The 22,859-nt window shown below is 38.2% G+C and overlaps 1 protein-coding gene across 2 annotated transcripts in view; it reads right to left on the reverse strand.

The window, feature by feature from the left end:
• The window catches only part of TBC1D23 (TBC1 domain family member 23), a 62,291-nt gene extending 49,468 nt beyond the window's left edge, over nucleotides 1-12,823 (reverse strand). For both annotated transcript variants that reach the window (XM_023212064.1, XM_023212054.1), the window contains exon 1: nucleotides 12,575-12,823. In XM_023212064.1, coding sequence (XP_023067832.1) covers nucleotides 12,575-12,627 — 53 coding nt within the window. In that variant the 5' untranslated portion in view covers nucleotides 12,628-12,823. The remainder of the gene's footprint in view (nucleotides 1-12,574) is intronic.
• Nucleotides 12,824-22,859: the final 10,036 nt, after the last annotated feature.

A 22,859-nucleotide genomic window follows, 5' to 3' on the forward strand; every position in this document is an offset into this window, starting at 1 on the left:
AAGAACCTGTCACGCTCATTAGGATGACTACTATTTTCAAAAACATAAAATAACAAGTGTTGACAAAGCTGTGAACTCTTGTGTAGTTAGTGGAAATGCAAAATGATGCAGCCACTATGGAAAACAGTATGACACTTTCACAAAGAATTAAAAATAAACGTCCCATACAATTCAGCAATTCCATATCCTGGAATGTCTGAAAGAACTGAAGGCAAAGTCTGAAAGAGACTTTTGTATACATATGTTCACAGCAGCATTATTCCCAGTAGTCCAAAGGTGAACACAAACCGAGTGTCCATTCACTGAGGAATGAATGAAGAAACAAAATGGGGGGGTGTACTTTAAGTATAGATATAACGGACTATTATTCAGCCTAAAAAAGGAAGGAAATTCTGACACATGCTATGACATAGGTAAACCTTGACGACATTATGGTAAGTGAAATAAATCCGTCCCAAAAAGACAAATACTATACAACGCCACTTATATGAGGTACTTAGAGTAGTTAAATTCATAGAGACAGAAAGTAGAATAGAGGTTACCAGGGCAGAGGGATGGGAGAATGCGGAGCTCTTTAACAGATACACAGTTTCAGTTCTGCAAGATGAAAAGAGTTCTAGAGATTACATGCACAACAATGTAAATGTACTTAATACTAATGCACATTGAAAAATGGTTAAGATGGTAAACTTCTTACATTATGTATATTTTACCACAATTTAAAAAAAAATCTAATGTATTATAAAAATTCATAAATTTGAGCTTCAGTATCAGATCCAGGTTTCAATTTTGGCCCTTCAACAGCCATATGACCTTACAAAAGGAAAAAGCACCACAGTGCTTATCTTATAGGGTCAGTTAATGCTTAAATAAGTTTCTAAACACAAAACATTCAGCGCAATGCTTGGCTACATAATTCTTTATTAAACAGAATCCATGAATACTATTACTTTTGTTATTATTACTGAACAATAGCTTACTTTCTTAAAATGACTTTTTAACCATAATCATTTTAGAGAATCTTGCCAATGCATAAAAAAAATTAAAAACCAACCACAATTCCATTACCATGAGATAATCACTTTTTGTTAATTACGTTTCAGTTTGTCGTGTGTGTATTTAGACATATATATTTATAGACATATATATTTATAATAAACTCAATTATACTGAAAATATAATTTTGAATGGTATTCCCTGGGTTTTATTCTGGGGTTTTCATAGTTTTTAGATTTCCATCTTGAGGTGATTTTTATATACAGTGTAAAGAAGGGGTCCAGTTTCAATTTTCTGCATATGGCTATCCAGTTATCCCAACACCATGTATTAAATAGGGAATCCTTTCCCCGTTGCTTGTGTCAAGTTTATTGAAGATCAGATAGTTGTAGGTGTGCAGTCTTATTTCTGGGTTCTCTATTCTGTTCCATCGGTCTATGTGTCTGTTCTTGTACCAGTATCATGCTGTTTTGGTTACCGTAGCCCTGTAGTGTAGTTGGAAGTCACGTAGCATGATGCTTCCAGTTTTGTTCTTTTTGCTGAGAACTGCCTAGGCTATTCGGGCTTTTTTGGTTCCATATGAATTTTAAAATAGTTTTCTCTAGTTCAGCGAAGAAAGTCAACGGTAGTTTAATGAGAATAGCACTGAATCTACAAATTGCTTTGGGTAGTATGGCCATTTTAACAATACTGATTCTTCCTATCCATGAGGATGGAATGTTTTCCCACTTGTTTGTGTCATCTCTAGAGGTCATTACCCCTAGCAATCTAAGGCAGGAACGGAAAATGAAATACTGCATGTTCTCAAACATATTACTTCTTTGCTTAGCGTATTAAGTAACTGTTACTTAAGAAAGGATACTTTACAGAATCATTAAGTAGGAAACAACGTGGCATATGTGCTACTTTAAACTGTTTCATTCTAGCTCTCCAATACTTAATATTGGAAGTATAAACAGGCTAAACAAGTTCAACTTATAGCTGACAACAAACTATATTTTAAAGGTTTTCAGTATGATAAACTTGGAAGTAACATAAAAGATATAAAAATATGTGGCTCAATTTTTGAGTGGAGAAATAATTAATTGGAGGGAGTAAGCAACCTCCCCACACTCCCTGTGGATGGAGACAAAGGTAGAGGATGGAAGGGTGGCAGGGATTAGTCAGAAGAGTCTTCATGTGGCTTCACTTTATGTCCTCCGTCTTGATTCCATGGCCCAAAACTTAAAGCATATTCTTGACAACACTCTTGACTTTTTCACTCCTTGGTCTTTCTGTCACATTCAGAAAGCTGCAAATTCCTAACATTAGGTTAATCTAACCAGTCTGCCTTCTTTGTTCCTATACTCTACTCAATGTGGGCTTCTTGGGAAAATAAGACAACTCTATGATGCTATCATATAACGATAGTGCCTGGAAACCTCCTATTCACCACTTACTTCAGACTCCTTACCCGGCCACTTTACCTCATGTGACTTTACTTATGACTCCAAAGAGAAAATACAGGCCAGCAGGCTTCTCTTCCCTTTGATCTCAGCCCCCTCCAAAAACAAACAAACATAAGCAACTTATTATTCCAGTCATTATTTTCTTCTTTCCTGTATCCACAGGAGACTTAACTATCTCTTCTCTAGTCTAAGACTGATAACTTCACCTGGCTCTTATCTCCACTCACTCCCCAATCTTTCAGAAGCCATGTGCCATCCATTATCCCCTCTCTCCTATCTTCCACTTCTGTCTCTACTGGCTCTTTCCTCTGAGACAATATGCTCAAAAATTGTCATTAGAAACAGCAATGTTCACCACAAAAACGTCTCCACACTTTCCCTTGCCATCCAGCTACCAAACTTTTGGTTGTTCCTTTCACAAAGAATTCTTGACAAAATACGTAACAACTTTTCCCTCATCTTAAATCTCTCTCTTCCCTCTCTTGCCAACCCCCTTTCATTTCTCATCCTTCTTTGATCCTCACCACTCCACAGGGACCACTCTCTGTACCGTCTCCACCTCCTTCCTTAACCAAATCTAAAACACTACGATATTAATAGAATGTTTTCTGGGTTGGAAAAAAAAATGTTTTAAATTCATGAAGCCTCTCAGTCTATCAACTAAGCTAAGTCAGCTTTACTAATCTTCAAAATTCTTATAATTGAATCCTTTTCTGTAATTATAAAAATAATGAAGACTAGCAGTTTTAAAAGGACCAAGTAGGGCCTATAATATATGTAATCACTCTACACTTAATAGCAGAGTACAGAGAAATTACAAAGAAAATCCAGTTACCACATTAAAAAATTAATTTTGTATCTTAAAGTGGCCAAGGTCTAAGATTTATTATTGTTTTCTTAATATAAAAATACAAAAGCTACACTACTGGGAAATCAATAAAAGCCCAAAGCCTGACATGTAAACATCTTAAATATGTTATTTCTGTTGCATAGGATATTATTCAAACCTGTGAGTCCGCTAACAATATTAAACAGAGCCAAGAGAAAAAAAAGAACTCAGAAATCTTCACTGAAAGTACTTCTAGCATTCAAAAATATAACCTGTGATTATCTCCTTTCCTTTAAAATTCACATTTACTTACTTGAAGGGTCCTATATATAAATATAACCTACTTCCCATCAAAAAGTCACCTCTCCTTCCCTTTACAGTTCAACTTCCTTGAAAACAGTAGTCTCTACTCACCTACACACTCTCATTCACCCAAAACCTCCACCACTCTACTTAAGGTGCTCTCAGAAGTCATTAGTCATCTTTCTCAGCTCTTGTCCCCTTTACAAACACTGCAAAATTTGACTGTCTCCTTAAAACACTCTCTTTTAGATTTTCCTCTGCTTTCCTAACCCATATTCTGAATCATTTCCTTCCCTGACATAAGTATTCTTTTATTCAAACCTTCAACATATATGTATTGAGCACCTACTACAGGCTACCCACTGTGTGAGGCACTGGGGATGCAGTACAGAAAAAAACGTCAATGCTCTCATGTAGCTTACATGCCAGATGGCTATTCCAAGGTTCTAGTCCAAGTCCTATCATCTAAATCCTGTTGAACAGAGGTGAGAGTGCCTATGAGGTGCAGTTTATTCATATTTGTTTAGAATGTAAACCTCTGTGAGCACAGATTAAACCTTGACAGCCCAGCTTGTCCATGTCCATGTATATATCCTAATCAGGTATAAGCCTCTGACCAATTATTTAAAACTCTAAAGCAAACAGCTAATTAGTCATAAGCACTGGCAAACTGTGGAACAGTGAGGAAGCAGTGGCAAGCTGCATGTACTGAATTGTGGCTTCATGGCTTAATTTGTGCCACCACATTTCTGGGGGTTTCTTAATGCCCAGGTAATGAGACATCAGGACCAAAGCTTTGTCTGAACTTATTTTGCTACTGTTATTAGGACGCTGGTTACAAAGTACTACCATAACAAAACTCCTTACTTAGTTCTTGAATATTTTGTATGACATTTGGTAGACATGAAAAGAGAATAACTTTGTTACAGATTCACTTGTACAGTAGATACGCATGGAGCTCAATGATCACACTATGTCTTGTGCAACTTATTTTTAAATACCAACCTCAAACCATCAAAACTTTCCAAGTATTTCAATAGTATGATAGCACATTCAGAAAAGAACTTGACAACTTAAAGTCTTGAGAGAACACAATTTGATACAATTTGATAATTGTGAAGTTATCTAGATTTGTGTCAGAATCAGACATGCTTGTTACACGCATTTTAACAAGTTACAAATTTATATGCCAAGGGGAAAAACACCCATTCGCCAGCTTTAAAAAAATTGTAAAACTTTGCATTAGGACCAGATCCACAAAAACAGCTTTGGGAGATTCCCTTATGAATAATGTAATCTTCCCTAGAATTTGTGTTTTAATCATGATCTTGGGCCAAGTAAAGAAGGTGCTAAACCTAGTCCTCTTGGCTTGACAAGCCAAACTTAACAGTTACAGTATTTCATCACTGTATGCAATAGGCAAAAGAGATAGAGATCACAGAAATGTTATTTTATAAGCTACTAAAATTAACTACAAATGGAACAGGTGTTCTAAATCTTAGATTTATTTTTGACCTACAATCCATGTAGATCAAATTACACCAACGGTACCAATGGTGCCCTTTTCTCTGCTAAGAAAAGAACTCAGTTGTTGCCTAAGTAAAAAATAAAAAGATACACACACAAAAGTTTCTCATAACTACATGTATAATGTTGCAATGCATTTGCTGTAAGATTCTGACTACAAAATTGGAGAGTAATTTCTCTAATGAGCAGTCAACTTCAGCGAGTACTCTAAATCCTTTCTTCTTCCATGCTTTCTCAAAATAAAAATCCTCAACACTGTTCCCTTCTATCTATATATATGGGGTGACTTTTCAGTATTTTTAAGGCACTAAGAAATGCATCCTTGTTTTTTTACCCCCACTAACTATTTGGAAACTAAAAATAGAGTGTATCTTTTGCTTAAGACAGAGAGCGGTATGAAAACAGCAAGAAGTCAGAGAGAGGTATTACCTGTGTCTATTACAAATTTCCACTTTATCCAAAGTGTAACGATAAAAGAAGTGTCACCAACATTCCTTGTCTTGAAACTATCATTTCAGAAACATAGTTGTTATAAAGAAACAACTATAGCAAATGAAGTGACAACACTTTGTAACATATGGACAATTCTCAAGGGTACTATGCCAATGGGGATCATAGTTTGACAAAGAAATACATATTGGGTTTTTTTTTTTAAGCTGGACTGAAACCATCAGAGAAGATTTTTTTTCATAAGAGGATTTCACTGAATTTTATGCTGATGGTTATTAATCTAAATGGAATTCACAAAATAAAGGATTTCTGGTATTCAAATTGCACACATATATGAGACGAATCTTTTGCATCACAAAGTGATGCACAGAGGCTTTAAAACAAAGGTTAGAAACTGTTCAAAGGAAAAATAACACATGTACATTATTATTATTATTATTAGAGACAGAGTCTCGCTCTGTCACCCAGGCTGGTGTGCAGTGGAGTGATCATAGCTCACTGCAGCCTCGATTTCCCCCATTAAAGCAATTCTTCTGCCTCAACCTCCCAAGTAGCTGGGACTACAAGTGTGTGCCACCAAGCCTGGCTAATTTTTTTATTTTTAGTAGAGACAAGGCCTCACTATGTTGCCCAGGATGGTCTTGAACTTCTACGCTCAAGCAATCCTCCCACCTCCCCAAGTGATAGAATTACAGGAATGAGCCACCACGCCCAAGGCATAACTATGCTTTCTCATAGAGCTGTTTTAAGATCAAAATGAAATGTTTATATAAGCATTATATATAAAGAGTAATGCTCTATGTAAATGTATAGTATTTTCTTATATAGGTTGAGCATCCCAAATCCAAGAATCCCAACTCCAAAATGCTCCAAAATCTGAAACTCTTGAGCACCAACATGATACTCACAGGAATGTTCACTTAGGCATTATGGATTTCAGATTTTTGATTAGGGATGCTCAACCGGTTAAGTATAATACAAGCATTCCAAAGAGATATTCGACCTGTATCTCCTTGCTAAAATTATTAAATACCACCATAACAACTAGTTTAATGTAATAACTACTTTAAAAAAGAAGCAAACACTACAAGATTCCCATCCAACTATCAACTGCAATGTCAGCTAAAGGATAAGAGAAAACTCCTTTAAGCATCAAGAAAATAGATGAAGACTTGCAACAAATGATGTAATTAGACATTATTTTCTTAACTCAGGTTAAAAAGTTAGGCAGACCCTTAAAACAAATAGACAGTAAATTTCAGAAAATAGGTTTAAGTGGCTCTTATGTTCTTTATTTCTATAAGAAAGAATTTGATTTTATGAGCTTAATGGAAGGTACTTACTTGCTTTCCATCTGTAATTCTCAATATCTAACTCATTTTAAGCCCTGCTCCTTTTCAAACTGTTTAATCCTATTCTTTTCTGCTAGAGCCTGTAATTTCCAAAACACCAGCACTTAGATATCTTCAGAAGTTATTTTCACACAGTATTCCTAGAGATAAAATGATGAAAAAATTAAAGTGTCCAAGGAAGGCAGCACAATGCACATTCCTGGTCTTAAAACTGTTTCAATTTTTTTTCTAAAACCTTACACAGCAGCTTGAATATAACCACTATTCAGTGAATGTTTGCTGAACTGAGAATGTTTTTGCTAAACTCTATTTTGCTTTTTGACACATGAGAAAAGGCACTGTCTTTATACTAAAAAGAATCCACATTTCAGCACTATGCAGCAGAAATGCTTTGTCAAGCATATTTTCTCAATTCTGTCCAGAAGACTCCTACTGAAAAGTTGGCTGCATACTGCAGTATATTTAACTGGGTGCTCTGAATTGCTCACTGTACTTACATAGGGAATGCACTTGTCCCCTCTCTGCAGTGAGTACACAGAGATAAAAATGAATTAATTGAAATACATTTATTTAGCATGCAAAAAGCAATTGCTAACTCAAATTATGGATATTAAAACATCTACAGGAAACAAAATCCTATAAGTGAATTATTACTTAAGAATTACCTTTAGGCTGGGCGTGGTGGTTCACGCCTGTAGTCCCAACACTGTGGGGGGCAAGGAGGGTGGATCACCTGAGGTCAGGGGTTCGAGACCAGCCTGTCCAACATGGTTTTAGTAGAGAAACCCCATCTCTACTAAAAATACAAATATTAGCCGGGCATGGTAGCACATGCCTGTAATCCTAGTTACTTGAGAGACTGAGGCAGGAGAATCGTTTGGACCCAGGAGGCAGAGGTTGCAGCAAACCAAGATCATGCCACTGCACTCCAGCCTGGGTGACAGAATGAGACTCCGTTTCAAAAAAAAAAAAAAAATTACCTTTAAAAATTATAAAGTTTACATTATAATTAAATACTTTAATGTAAACAGTATGTCTTTTTCATTTCTTTGCCTGCCCTCTAATTATAGTTTACAAAATCAGGTAACTGTCACATCATAACCCCAATTCAACAAATGAAGTTCATTTTCTCATTTCTTCTAAAGTAGTATCTAGCCTTCCCAGTTCCACAAGTAGACAATGTTCTTCTTAAACAAAGTTACTTTTTCTTTTGTATTTAACATATTTCTTTATTGATTATATCATATCTAAAATTTCAAACACTTAGTTCTTAAATGACATTTAAATCTTTTCTCATATTTTAATGATTATTAAACAGGGAGCACTGATAGTACTATTTACAGAGTACAGAAAACTTTGAAAAATAACTTCTTATTCTCAAACAATTCCTACTCACATCTCAGATTAACAATAGAAGATTCTTGTGGAATTGATATTTTTACAATTTTAAGAAAAGTTTAGCAATAATTTAAGAAGATTTTAGCAATAAAAAACACTAAAAGCTGAATATTAAGTAACATTTTTTAATTAAACAAACTCCCAATTTCAACAGTTATATAATTAAAGTCAATACCAAAACAATTTTTAAGTTATGATTTTTAGATCTTTAGACATTATTTCAGGAAGAAAGTCTTGGAAAATGAGAACATATGTTCAAATCCAGTGCTATTTTTCTTCAATACCAAGAAGGGTAATTACCAATCTTTTCACTGTAACAATTCAACATGCTTGATTTTACAAATCCAGATTCTCACAACTTATATTAATCTTTTAAAATTAAATTCAAATCACTTCAAACTAACTATAAGCATTTTTACAAGAACTTCAGCACACCCTTTGAGCTTACATGGCTGAATCCCAGAGAGCTTGAAAGACGAGGCATTTTCTGATTACTCTGGCTTTCCATAAAGAATAAGCATTATACCAACAGACAATTCCACAGCTCACAAAAACACTGGAGTCAGGAAATTCGTATGAAATGACAGCTTAGTATGCTATTGCACATAATTATATGAAAGTCTTTATTCATTCATGCGTACATTCACTCAACAAACATTTACTGAGTCTCCTGCCTTTTATCAGCCACTGCCCTTGAGAAGTTCATTATCTAAAGAGCAATGATAAGTCATGTAATTACACGCATTTTAGTATAACATGTAAGGTGATACAATGTGACATATACAAATTCCTCTGACCTACTCATTCTGATATACATATAATCTAGAACCCTGATAACTAAAGTGTGGTCCATAAACCACCATAATCGGCAACACCCAGCAGCTAGTCAGAAACAGAATCTCAAGTTCCACCTCAAAATCTACTGAATCACAACTACAATTACCTGGGTAGCATTTTAACAAGCTCCCCAGATAATTCCAATGCACATTTAAATTTTGAGAAGCACTGAACTAGAACATAACTGAAAATCAGCAAAAACAATGTCATAGAGTCCACATACTTTTAAGATCTTCAAGGTCCATCCTGAGCCTTTTTAAGAATGTATATACAATTTTAACAAGTTCAATGACTTAGTTTCACAGACTAGGAACAAATTGAGATACTACTGACAAAAAAAGAAAAGAAAATAGGAAAAACTTACAAAAAGCAATCTCGAAAAGGGACTGCTGTGTCATTTATTATAGCAACAATTTGTCTAGATAGGCTCCAAAAGTCTCACCATATTACAATAACACAACTGTAATCCATGTTCTCAAACATGCCTCCTGTATCTAGACCATAAATTCCTTGAGGACAGACATGTAGTTTTATCCTTAAATTACATTTGTAAACTGAATGACTCAAGTCATTAAGATGAGTTTGAACTAGGCAGTAAGATATACGATATATTTTAGAAAAAACTCCATCTGACGGAGTTAAAAACATTTGCTCCAAAAAGAGAGAAAGAAAGAGAGCGAGGGAGGGAGGGGGAGGAAAGAGAAAGAGAGTGTAAAACACCCAGACGGATGGGGCACACCTGTAGTCCCCAGCTACTCATGAGTATGAGGCCAGTTTGGGCGCCATGGCGAGACCTCGTTTCTTAAAAACAAAATAAAAAAAGAGTAAAGCATCCCCATTCTATAACCCATTCACCAAGCACTCTAAGAACACAGGCTTTACTGAACCTATGGCTCCCAATCCCAAAGTCTTCCTGACTCTATTCAAACCCTCTTCTGGGGGCACGATGAGAGTGCCAGGAGAAAAAGGAGAAAGATTAGAAGAGGATGGAGGGAAAACAGAAATCACTGACCATGTCAGTGTTCCTCCATTCATGAAAATAAAACCAGCAAAAATACAAAGACACACCAAAGATACAGCAATCCTACAAGAGAACAAATGCTATCTCTAGCAAACATTCACTCCATGTCCTCTGCCTCTGCGAACCAGGAACATGCTCACAATCCCTCAAATCTAAGAACTCCCCAGAGACACCTTAACTGTGGAAACATTTCCCCTCGTGGCACTCAATGAGCTGGTTAAGGCCAGTTTATGATACAATTCACCGTTCCAAAACAGCAAACTTCAGGCTGTAATCAACTAGGTCACTTTCTGAAAAGTGTTGTAATGTCTGTTACTGATTCTTAAAAGGTTCTTTTAATTACTTAAAAACTTTTTTGCTATTTTTCCAGACCTATTTTTTTTTCTCCTGCCATTCTTGCAGGATACCAGAAGCAAAAAGACGTATTTTTCTGCAACTTCTCTCCAACCAGGTAGTTCTCATTCTTACTCTCAAAACAAATTAGTTGCCTTGTCTACGCCCTTGCTTATGCTGTTACTCCATTCAGAGGCCTTTCCCAACTCTTAATCTGATTCTGCACTAATATGTTAGCCCCAAGCCATGTGTGGATATTTAATATCTGAAATGTGGCTAGACCAAACTGAAATATAAGGTAGATGTAAAATGCACATTGGATTTTGAAGACTTTGCACAAAAAAGATGTACAATTATATAATTTTTAAACTAATTACATGTTGAAATACGTTAAATAGATTATTAAAACTGGTTTCACCTGTTTCTTTTCAGTTTTTTTTTCTTTTTTTTGAGACGGAGTCTCACACTGTCGCCGGGCTGGAGGGCAGTGGCTCGATCTCCGCTCACTGTAACCTCTGCCTCCCGCGTTCTAGCGATTCTCCTGCCTCAGCCTCCTGAGTAGCTGGGATTACAGGCACGCGCCACCACGCCCCGCTAACTTTTGTTTTTTTAGTAGACACGTAGTTTCACCATGTTGGTCAGGCTGGTCTTGAATTCCTGACCTCAAGTGATCCGCCCGCCTCGGCCTCCCAAAGTGCCGGGATTACAGGCGTGAGCCACCGCGCCCAGCTTCTTAGTTTTTAATGCTGCTACTGGAGAATTTTAAATTACAACATGTGGCTTCTATCAGACAGCCCTGGGGTTTAAATCCTACTCATTCTTCAAAGCCTAATTGAAATGCTACTGCTTTCATGAAGTTTTCCACCAGTGACTCCAACTGCCCCAGCCCCCACTGCCAACCTCTCGTAATACTTTTAATCACACTCACAAAGAATGAGATTAATTTTACCTTGTTATACCTCCCCAATAAGCAAGTTGAAGAAAAAAAACTACATCTAGATCACCATGAAGTGTTCCTCTGACACCTTGGAGAGCCCAGCGCTGAGGAATGTTTGATGTCTGCTAATGGAGAGCTGAATTTCTTAATTACTAATTATCTATCCCTTTCAACGATTTCCATTTTTTTCCTCTGGGATTAAAGTCGAGGTCTATGAATGTCCTGTATTATTTTTAAAGTGCCCATGAGCTGTACACATACAATATAACGAACAAGTAAACTCAAAACTAATACATGTGGTCAATACACTTAGATCAATTGTAAAACTTCGACAAGCCTCTAAAGGTTCCTTTTTCAAAAGTGATGTTGTAGAACATAACAACGTATTGTGAGATCAACTATTTCAAAAGTAGAAGCCTTTCCCAAAGATTAACACTGGGTAAGCAATTTACCAAAAAATTATTGGCGGTCCTCCCCCACAATCCCGAGTATAAATCAGGTAAGCATGCAAAAGCTTGGGTGCAGCAAGAGCAAAGTCCTACACTGCATCCAAAGCTCAGAAATCAAGCTGTGAGAAACATGGTAGTAGGGGAAAAGACGACTTGCGTGAAGATGAAAACTGTTGGAATGCAAAACGAGATAACAGCCAGAATAAAAAAAAGTATACCAACTACGTGGAAGGGATCCTCCCGGGGTCAACCTCTGAACCCTCAAGCAAAGTTCGCAGCGGTCATTTCAAAACGTCTTTTCTTCATATTGTATTTTAGTGCCTCAGATCTGCATCCAACAAACTTCCGTCTTCAGCCTACTCCAACTCCCACAGCCAGGGACTCCGGCCAAACCCAGCCCTGAAGCCACCCTCTCCAGGACACTTTGGAGACTGACGGACGACATGGGAGGACCGTTCTGAGGCCCAGTACCTGGATGACACCCCTCTCCTTGGGAGTCCCGCCCCAGTCCCTTGGGCAGAACCAGGCAGGCAGGGGGCACCCGGCAGGCAGAGGGGGCGGGGCAGGGCACCGGACTTCGCCTAGGACCGGCCTCTCCGTTCTATGCCGACGCCAGACGTCTCCTCGGGGACCGGCAGGATGTTGAGAAGGAAGAATAAAGGGGCACTGGGAATTAGCCCTGGCTTTCACTCACCAGCCGTCGCCGCTCGACGTTGGCAGCGGCAGGACCTCTTCTCCTTCCGCCATTGCTGTTGACGTCCACGTCACTTTGCCGAAAAGTGGATCCCGCGCTGAGACCAACTCCGAGACCCAGTGTCGTAAAAGGTCTTCGGAAGTCCAGCACTGAGCTTCCCCAGACTGGAAGAAAGAGGGAGGTGGCAAGGGACTGCAGGAACGCAGCGTCACGGCGTCCCGAGGCCGAAAGGCAGCGTCTTGGGGGAGGAGACTTGGTGGAGGCAGCTGCCCCTCCAAAGACTACATGTCCCAGGATGCCACGGTGCCGCGGACTGGGCGGGGTGGGCGGAGCTCGGTGGGAGCCGTCCCAGTTGGAGGCCTTGTGTGATAACAGCGTCTGTTTTTGGCGTCCAGTTAGCGTCTTCATTCCAGCTTGGCGTCGAAATTAACAAAGTTAGAATTTAGAGTCCTAACTATTTGAGAAAGCCAGGGAAATGGGAATTGACACAGGGAAGGCGGACGTAGGAGAAGAGCCACAGTTCAGTAATTTCCTGCTGTAGCAATTTAATTTGAAGAAAGAAGTGGGACGTAAGGAAAGGGGCAGACCACCCCTATTTGTGAGGCCCCGTCAAAAGTATAAGTGAAGGCCCACATACCTTTTGTCTGAATATTTAAAAGTTGTAAATCAAGCTAAATACTAAAGGAGATACGTCTAGCCTCCTAACTTAAATATATCTTCCTAACAGTCTGAAAGATCAAGTCCGAATTTAGAATTCTAGGACTGGAATTCCGGCAAGGAGAGCTGCCAAAATCCTCTTCCCATTCCACTTCCTCTTCACACCACATGGGCGGACACTTGGCCACCACCGGGGCCTTGGGATGAGCACACACTCGGGAGGATGGACCTAAAGAAATACTTTTGCAAGTCCTGAAAACAACAGTGATGAAGTAGTACTGCATGTAACAATATGGATACATCTGAGAAATACGCTGTTAAATGAGCAAAACAGATGGCAGACGGATAGGTAAAGTATGGTATCATTTATATTTGGTGTTTGAAAGACAGTATATTAAAAATAGGTCCATATGAGCTTAAAATGCAGGGGAATGATACATAGAAATCTCGGAATGGCAGTTACATTCAGGAAAAGGGAGGAGTTTGCATTAATTTTTTAATATTTTATTAAGGGCCCAAGGTGGCCACATAGGTGGCCAGTATTCTTTATAGAGTCTATGCTTAGGTATGTAAAGTGTTTCATAATTTTAAAACCTATTTTTTTATTAAAATAAATACAAAACATAGTACAGCTATCTCATTTACAACCAAAAACATGTTCACTCTCTTCCCTAAAAGGAAAGAATACAGATCTGCATGGTACTGCACCCACTTCCAAGACCCAGATCTCTGTAATGTTCAGTCCTCTGTTAGGGAACATTTCTTTTAACATAGAATGAGACTTTAGATGCCCTCTATCAAAAAGAATAAAATACGTGAATCTAGGTCACATTACCATTCTAATATTCAGGACCTCCCCTGGGTCCCTTCAATTGTTGCCAGTAGGTTTTCAGAAACTTTTCAAAAAATGGTTTGAAAACCTATTCGGTCATTGACATGAGGAGCGGTTGTTCACTGGTTAAGAAGATTCTAGTACTCAATTATGATTCATTTTGAGTATAATTAAATCAGCAACTGCTTTATAGTCTCTATTAGAATATTTTCCCGTTAAAAATATGTCACTTGACATTTTTAAACAGTTCTTTATTCTGTCAAAGTAAAGTGGAAAGTTCTGACTTCTGTGTTCTTTAATGGAGCCAGAGCCAGCTTCATGGGCATGTAGTCTATGCAATAGCATGAGACCACATGCTTAGAAGAGCTCTGTGCTTAATTTCACGCTCTAGTGTTGCCATCTTGAAATTCTTGATAATTTGGGAACAAGGAGATACTGGTTTTAATTTTGCACTAGTCCTCACAAATTAGGGAGCCAGGTCTAGATAGGGTCAATATCTTAGTGATGTATAACCCATTGGGGACAAGATTTCAACCAAAATTGTCTAGCAATAGTATCTTCTGGGGATTTGTGTCATTGGTTTTTTTTTTTTTTTTTTTTTTTTGAGACAGAGTCTCACTCTGTCACCCAGGCTGGAGTACAGTGGCATGATCTCAGCTCACTGCAACCTCCACTTCCTAAGTTCAAGCAATTCTCTCGTCTCAGCCTCCCGGGCAGCCAGGACCACAGGCATGTGCCACCATGCCCGGCTAATTTTTGTATTTTTAGTAGAGTTGGGGTTTTGCCATGTTGGCCAGGCTGATCGCGAACTTCTGACCTCAGGTGATCCAGCCACCTTGGCCTTCCAAAGTGCTGGGATTACAGGTGTGAGCCACCATGCCCTGCCCATTTGCTCTTTATTCATCAACCTGTTGTAAGTTCTACTCAGTATTTGCTCCAAGGTCATGATATTCAAGATTTGCTCCAAGGTCATGACATCCTTTTTCCTCTAGTGATAATTCTAGAAATTATCTAGAAATATTCTAGAAATCTAGCTGAGAGGCCAAATAGTACTTGAAACTTGGAAGGCCTTTGACTCCTTTTTCTTTATTATTGTTTTATTTTTATTTTTCTGAGACAGGTTTCACTCCCTCAAGTAGAATTTGTTAAATTTTCGTAATGGACCTCTGCTTAAAACAAAACAAAAACACTTTTCAAGAACTAGAGAAGATTTCATTATGAAATCTTGGGGTGTATCCCCTACCTGCATTTGTGCATCTAATTGTAGTTCCCACATCCAAATGGGAAGGTGTATTATTTCATATTATCCTTGGATAAAATCAAATCAAAATGTATTTCTTATAACGAGAAAATTAAAATGTCTTGGTTTTAAATGAAATTGTAGAGAACATAAAAAGATTTTGCATCTATTATTTGGTGTTCTGAGCCATATAATTATGTCATTTATACTGTATTACATGTACTTAATTTGTACCATGCCTATGACACATAGTAGAATCTCCATAAATATTTGTAAAATGAACTAGGGAATTTTCTGAAGTACTTTTGTAATGGATTAAGCTATTCACCTATATAGAAATGGCTGGTTGGGTTCAGGGACAGGTAAGGATATGAACTCATCTGCATGGTCATAGTTGTTATGTGAGTAGAATTTAATTCGGTTTTCATTGTAATATTTTAGCATTTGTTAAAAAGAGATGGAGAAATGATCATAGCTCTTGATCATTTATTCCACATTCGTGCAGCCTTTTCTTGACTTTTGTGTATTCTTAGGTAAAGACAAAGACCTAATGAGATGTTTTAATCTACTGCTACACAACAAATTACCCCAAAACTCAATGTCTTAAAGCAATAAATACTTAACTCACAATTTCTGTGCATCAGGAATCTAGAAGCAGCTTAGCTTGATGTTCTGGCTTAGAGTCTCTTGAGGTTGGAGGCAAGATGTTGGCCAGGGTTGCAGTCATGCAGTCATCTAAAGGTTTCAGTGGGGCTGGAGGATCCAGTTCCATGGTGGCTCACTCACATGCCTGATGAGTTGGTGTTGACTGTTAGCAGGAGGCCTCAGATCCTCCCCAAATGAGCCTCTCCATGGGCTGCTGGAACATCCTCTTGACGTAGTGGCTAGCTTCCCACAGAGTAAGAGTTCAACAGAGACCATGATTGAAGCGACAACATTTTTTTGTTACCTACCCTCAGAAGTCGTAATTTCTGCAGTATCTTATTGGTCAGCTTTATTCAATGTGGGAAAGAACCACAACAAAGGCTTGAATACCCAAAGACAAGAATCACTGGGGGCCATCTCAGAGGTTGGCTGCCACATGAAGTGATATTAAATCTTACACATTCTTCATTGTTCAGTGAAACTTGCCCCTGAGATTCCTGCTCATATCATCTCAACCCTTCTTACATTCTGTCGCCTCTCACCTAGTTTCGGACCATCAACAGGCACTTTCATCTGGGCACTGAATCATACAGCGTCTTGTATTCTTTAACTCTGAGAATGGCAACTGTTTTTAAGTTCCTCTGTAGCCTCCACTGCACCAAATGCAAGGCTGAATGCATAGATAGTGCCTAAGAGTTCTTGTTAAATAACAAAATACTGATTTTTGTTTCTGCAGCTATTGTGTGAGAGTTTCAGAATTCTAAACTTTCCCAAGAATTTCCCTTTTTACCTTACAAGGACAAATGTTTTCACAATTATCAAAATTAGTTCAGTTATTTGTCGTTTTAAAATCCCATCAGGACCTACATTCCCAGACTCTTTAAACTACTGAAGCTTAACATTTCATTGAATGATGAACAAAACCAAGTTAATTCCCATTCACAGATGACAAGTGAACAATTGGCAGCAATTTCAACATCTGCTTTTAATTCCTTTTAAAATGTTGAGCAAACTGATAAAAAAAAAAAAAAAAAAGAAAAAGAGCTGGAAGCTCTGTTTCTCCATTATCCTTCTAGTAGTTGTCTTCGCTAATTGAAGTTGACTCTAAATAGGTTTTGTAGTTGGACCCAAAATAAACATTTGGATAGGGATTGACCCATTCTTAGGTTTGAGATGTTTGTGCTTTAATGTGGGAGTCTGTTTAACCCTTTGCTCATTCCAATTTTGTTCCCAAATGTTCCAGGCAAAAAGCTTTTATTGGGGTTGAGTACTTCCTGGTTGGAAATAGGGATAGTAAACAACATGTTAGCTGGAACTAGCCTTAGTTTTTAAAATTGAACTTCCTGCTTTTTCATGAACTACAGGCTCTGAGGACACACACACACACAGGCACAGTCTGAAAACAGAATCCTTCAGACAATGGCAGTGCTATTCTTGATGTATAATTTATCTCTATTTGTCTTATACACTTATATTCACCCTTCCTTTTTGGTATATATATGTGTTACCAAATAAAATCATTAGCAAGGAATCATCTAAGGTAACTGGATGGAATTATATGATATATGCTTTTGCCAAAGTGTGTTAAAAATATAGGTATATGTTACAATTTATCTGAATATGTTATTTACAAGCTGATTTCTCTAATACCCAAGCTAAATTATACAGCTTGTCATTGTCATTTTCACATCTCAAATTCACATGAGAAAAATACAAAAGTAAACAAAAAGAATTTTAGGATATCATGAACGTAAAAAATGACTACAGATACAAAAGCATCCAGAAGTTTAAAGAATTTATTCTCTATAATTTTGCTCACACTTTTTTTCGGGACAATAATAAATTCTCTGTTGTTAATTATCACCTATAATCTGGTAACTCCTGCATCTCCGTTTCCAACCCATTATTACTATAACAATAATGTTGCCATAAAAAAATTATTATTTTAAAAATTATTAATATTTTCAAAACATTCTGTGATAATCTGTCAGCAGAGAGAAAGCCCATTTGTCTTCAGCCTATTTGTCTACCTTCAATTTAGATAGATATTCAAAAGAAATTTTTTTTTTTTGGCACTCCTCATATATAAATCCAGTCATCTACTAGGAGCTTGCACTTGGACGACAGACATTCCGAACTCAACATTTGAAAACTAAACTCATTTTGTCTATGTACCTGCCAGTCTCTACCTGCCATTTCTTTTTGTTAATTTTTCTTTATTATTTACTTTTATTTTGTTAAATTTCAAAGACTGTGCACATCTACCTGCCAATTCTATGGAGTTGAATTTTTTCATTAAATCTCCAGTCATCTAGCCAGAAACTTGGAACTTAGTCTGACTTCTTTGTCTTTCTTCCCATTGGTCAGCATGGCCTATGATTTTTTCCCTTTCTAAATATTTTTCAAGTTGGCTTCTTGTTCCCTTCTGCAGATTTTCTCTTGTTTTTGTCCTGGTTATATTTCAGATGAAGGGGTTCCTTAATTAGTCTGTACTTCTTCTATGCTCTTCCCCATGCAGTCAACACTTCCTCTACCCCAGGGGTTCAAACCGGCAATCCTCAGGCTGAATTTACTTAGCAGTTTTTATTTTGTTGTTGTTTTTAATAACTTCAATGTCTTTATATACTTTTCATTCTGCTTCCCGCAAGATTTCCCATTGCTTCAAACCAGACCCCATTTGTTACTTGCTAGGTTCTCCAAGGTATTTGAATTTGTGCCTCTTGCTGCACATTTTCTAAAATGAAAATCTACCTAAATTGCTTCAATGACTCACCACTCCCTGAAAGAATATTCAAATTTCTTATAACTGATACAATATTCTCATAATCTGTCTCATTAAGTGCTTTCCCATCTTTCTTTTTGGTTTTTGTTTTTTTGAGGTGGAGTCTTGCTGTGTCACCCAGGCTGGAGTGCAGTGGTGTGATCTCAGCTCACTGCAACCTTCACCTCCTGGGTTCAAGCCATTCTCCTGCTTCAGCCTCCCCCGTAGCTGAGATTACAGGCACGCACCACCACACCTAGTTAATTTTTTTTTTAAGTAGAGACGGGGTTTCACCATGTTGGCAGGTTGGTCTTGAACTCCTGACCTTGTGATCCACCCGCCTCAGCCTCCCAAAGTGCTAGGATTACAGGCGTGAGCCACCACGCCCAGCCCCCATCTTTCTTTATAAAATATACTTCAGCCATTCTGTATTCAAGGCTTCAAATATACCCTGCTGCTCCATGACTTTATGTCTTTTTTAAAACTATTTCCTCTGCTTTGTTAATTCTACTCAGTCCCTCAGCTGGTTGCTCCTAGCTACAAGCCTTGAGCATCATTTCCTCTGTAACCCTCTCTCCCAAACAGAATTATTCATTTCTGCCTTTTGCTGCTGCTGCCCCTTAAACATATGTCAATTATTGCCATTTGATTTACTTGAATTTGGATTTCATATTCTTTCATTGATAATTTATAGGATTGTTGGGAGGATTAAATGAGTTAGTAGAAGTGCTTAGAACAATGTCTGGCACATAGTAAATGCTCTATAAGGGTTTGTACTTATATATGTGTGTATGTGTATATATGTGTGTGTGTGTGTGTGTATGTATATAATCCATTCAATCATTTATTCCTACAGCAAATTACAGTTGTGTATCAGGTATAATGCCAGGCATTGGAAATGGAAAGGTATAACCTGGTCCCAAAGATCTCATATCTAGTGGAGAAAACAAACATGTAAAAACATAATGAAAATAAAGTTGGAAACAGCGTTATAGCCCAGAAAATGGATTGGGTCTAAGGACACGAATCATGGTAAATTTTGGTTTTGATTATTTATGTAAGATGAGAGATTACCAGTCAGAGACAGAGAATGGCAATAGGCACTCTCATATGCCATTTATGGGCGGTCAATTGATACAACACTTTTGGGTGGAAATTTTGAAATACTTACAATTAAAATATACATGCCTTTTGAAACATGCGTTTCCAAGAACTTATAGAAATAATTATACAATCGAGTAAGAATATATACAAGGATACTCACTGATATTTTGTTTGGCTTGTAAATGCAAAAAAATGGAGTCAGCCTAATTGTCCATTATTGAATGGTTCGTCTGTATGATGAAATACCATGCTGATGCTAAAGTAGAATAAGGTAAAACTGTGGATGCTGACACAGAAATATGTTTATGATATATTAATTTATAAAAGCAAGTTACAGAACACTGTCTAGTATTATCACATTTTTTCTAAAAAATTGAGATGATATTTGAACATGCAAATAGAAATTAAATAATATATGTGGAATTGTTAACGGTGGCCAATTTTAGTGGGTAGGATTTAGGGGGAGCTTTCGTTTATATGTCTATAAATTGTTAGAATATTTTTTTCCAATGAGCATGTATTACATTTGTAATATGAACAAAAGTTTGGTGAGGCTAGGCATGGTGGCTCATGCCTATAATCCTAGCACTTTGGGAGGCCGAGGCAGGCAGATCACCTGAGGTGAGGAGTTTGAGACCAGCCTGGCTAACATATACTGAAACCCCATCTCTACTAAAAAAAAAAAAAAAATACAAAAATTAGCAGGGCGTGGTGGTGCACGTCTGTAGTCCCAGCTACTTGGGAAGCTGAGGTAGGAGAATCCCTTGAACCTGGGAGGCGGAAGTTGCAGTGAGCTGAGATCACACCACCGCACTCCAGCCTGGGTCACGGAGCAAGACTCTGTCTCTAAAAAACACACACAAAAAACAAAAAACAACAACAAAAAAAGTTTGGGCTAGGCACAGAGGCTCACACCTGTAATCCCAGCACTTTGGGAGGCTGAGGTGGGCAGATCTCTTGAGTCCAGGAGTTCAAGACCAGTGTGGGTGACAGAGAGAAACCCTGTCTCTACAAAAACCTACAAAAATTAGCCAGACATGGTATCATGCACTTATTGTCCCAGCTACTTGGGAGGCTGAGGCAGAAGGATCGCTTGAGCCTGGGAGGCAGAGGTTGCAGTGAGCCAAGATCCTGCCTCTGCATTCCAGCTTAGGCAATGGAGTGAAACCTTGTCTCAAAAAAAAAAAAAAAAAAAAAAAAAAGAAAGAAAAGAAAAGAAAAAAGTGCTTGGAATTTTAGAAAAATCACTTAGAGATTTTCTTCAGGAGGTTAGTCAGTCACTGATACTAAAGGTAAGATAGTAATAGCAGGTCAAAGCAAGGCAGAAAAACATGTGACAGGCTTAATTGTGAGAGGGAGTGGTACATGGTATGTATATATATGAAAGCAAATGGACAAGGCCCTCCCAGACATTCTAGTCCCTTTCCACACCATGTTCTTCTTTCTCTTATACTGGTCTCCTCTGTGTTCCTTGAAGAAGCCATACTCTTTCCCAACACGTGACCTTTGCTGTCTCTTCTGTCTTGAAAGATCACCCAGCCCTGCACACCCTTGGACTCCAACGTATGTACACATAGCATGAAGTTACTTCCTACTCTTACTTCAGTGCTCAACTCAGTTGTTTCTTCCTCAGAGAATGACAACAAAGCCTTTTGGAATATAGCCAGTCCCTTTATCATATGTGCCCTTTATCACATCTCATACATGACATGTGAGTTGAATGGAGGAATCAACAAATTAAAAATGGGAAAGGAGAAGGAAAGCAGAGAGTAATGTAGACTTGAATAGTGTTCAGGTTTTAAAACATTTCTTCTTGATCTATATGGACATGTCTACCTGCTTCTCTTTTAAGTTTACTTGTGGTTCTTTGTACATGTTTCTTATGTGAGGCTATAAGGAATCCTAAAATCATGAATAGATTGGGAGCTCCTTCATTCTCATCGTAGCACCTCACATTGGACAAGTTTCAGCAATCATTTATTGAGCACTTGAGTATAGACCAAATTCTGTTTCAGGATTTAGAGGGAATGGTCTTATCTACCTCCCACCTTTCCTACATTTATTTCTTCATTCTCTTTCTCAGCAGAAGCTCAGTCCAGCACTGTGTTTTTCAATCCTTTTAGCCTCAGAATAATCCAAGGAGCTTAAAAACACACACACATAAAATGATGTGGGAACCTCACCCCCAGGAATTCTGATTCTGCTGGTCTAGGGTCAGACACAAGCACAGGTGAGTTTTAAAAGTTTCTTAGGCAGTGCTAATGTGCAGGCAGCATTGAGGACCACTGGCCTAGACTAATCTTGAAATAGAAACTTGAACTGGAGAACTGCAGAACATCTGACTTCTGGAAATCAAAACTTGAGTGGTTCCAATGATATTTTTATTACAACTGATCTCTAAGATGGTGTTACACCCACAGAAGGTGCTAAAAAGGCTATAACTGATGCATTGCCCCTGAATTAAGGTTGATGACTTTGGACCAGAGCACTTGGTTGTAGGAAATAATGTGCTTATTTATACACCTGCTTCAGGGGCAGTCACTCATGGTGGAGGAAAGCAGACTAAATGCCTATGCGCACTTTTACCAACTTTTAGGTTCTGTTCTCTGACACTCATGTGTCTCAAAGGCTTGCAACAAATATTATTTTATGAGTTTAGTGCCTGGGTAACCTGAGACCCTGAAAGGTTTAGGCTTTATTTTCTGGCACAGTCCAGTAGGCAGGACTCCCGACTCCCAAACTCCAGAGATTATCTCCAGTTGAGGAAACCGTGAAACAAGTCACCTGATTCCTAGTCTTAGCTCAGCCACTAGCCAGGTAGATGTGTGGCCCTGTTTAGGTTATCTCTGATATCGGGGCCTCAGTTTCCTCAGATGAGGTAAATTGAGCTAGATGGTCTATCCCGGCCCCCTTCAGCTTTAACAAGTGTCACTAGGTGGCACTCATGTAACTCCAGTGAGGAGCCATTGGAGCGAGTTGGCTGCCAAGCTCCTTCTGTCCCTTAAACGACCCTGGGACCTGTCAGGGGCAACTTAGAAAAGAATGC

Source organism: Piliocolobus tephrosceles, chromosome 2 (assembly GCF_002776525.5).
Source record: "Piliocolobus tephrosceles isolate RC106 chromosome 2, ASM277652v3, whole genome shotgun sequence".
Taxonomy (NCBI): Eukaryota; Metazoa; Chordata; class Mammalia; order Primates; family Cercopithecidae; genus Piliocolobus; species Piliocolobus tephrosceles.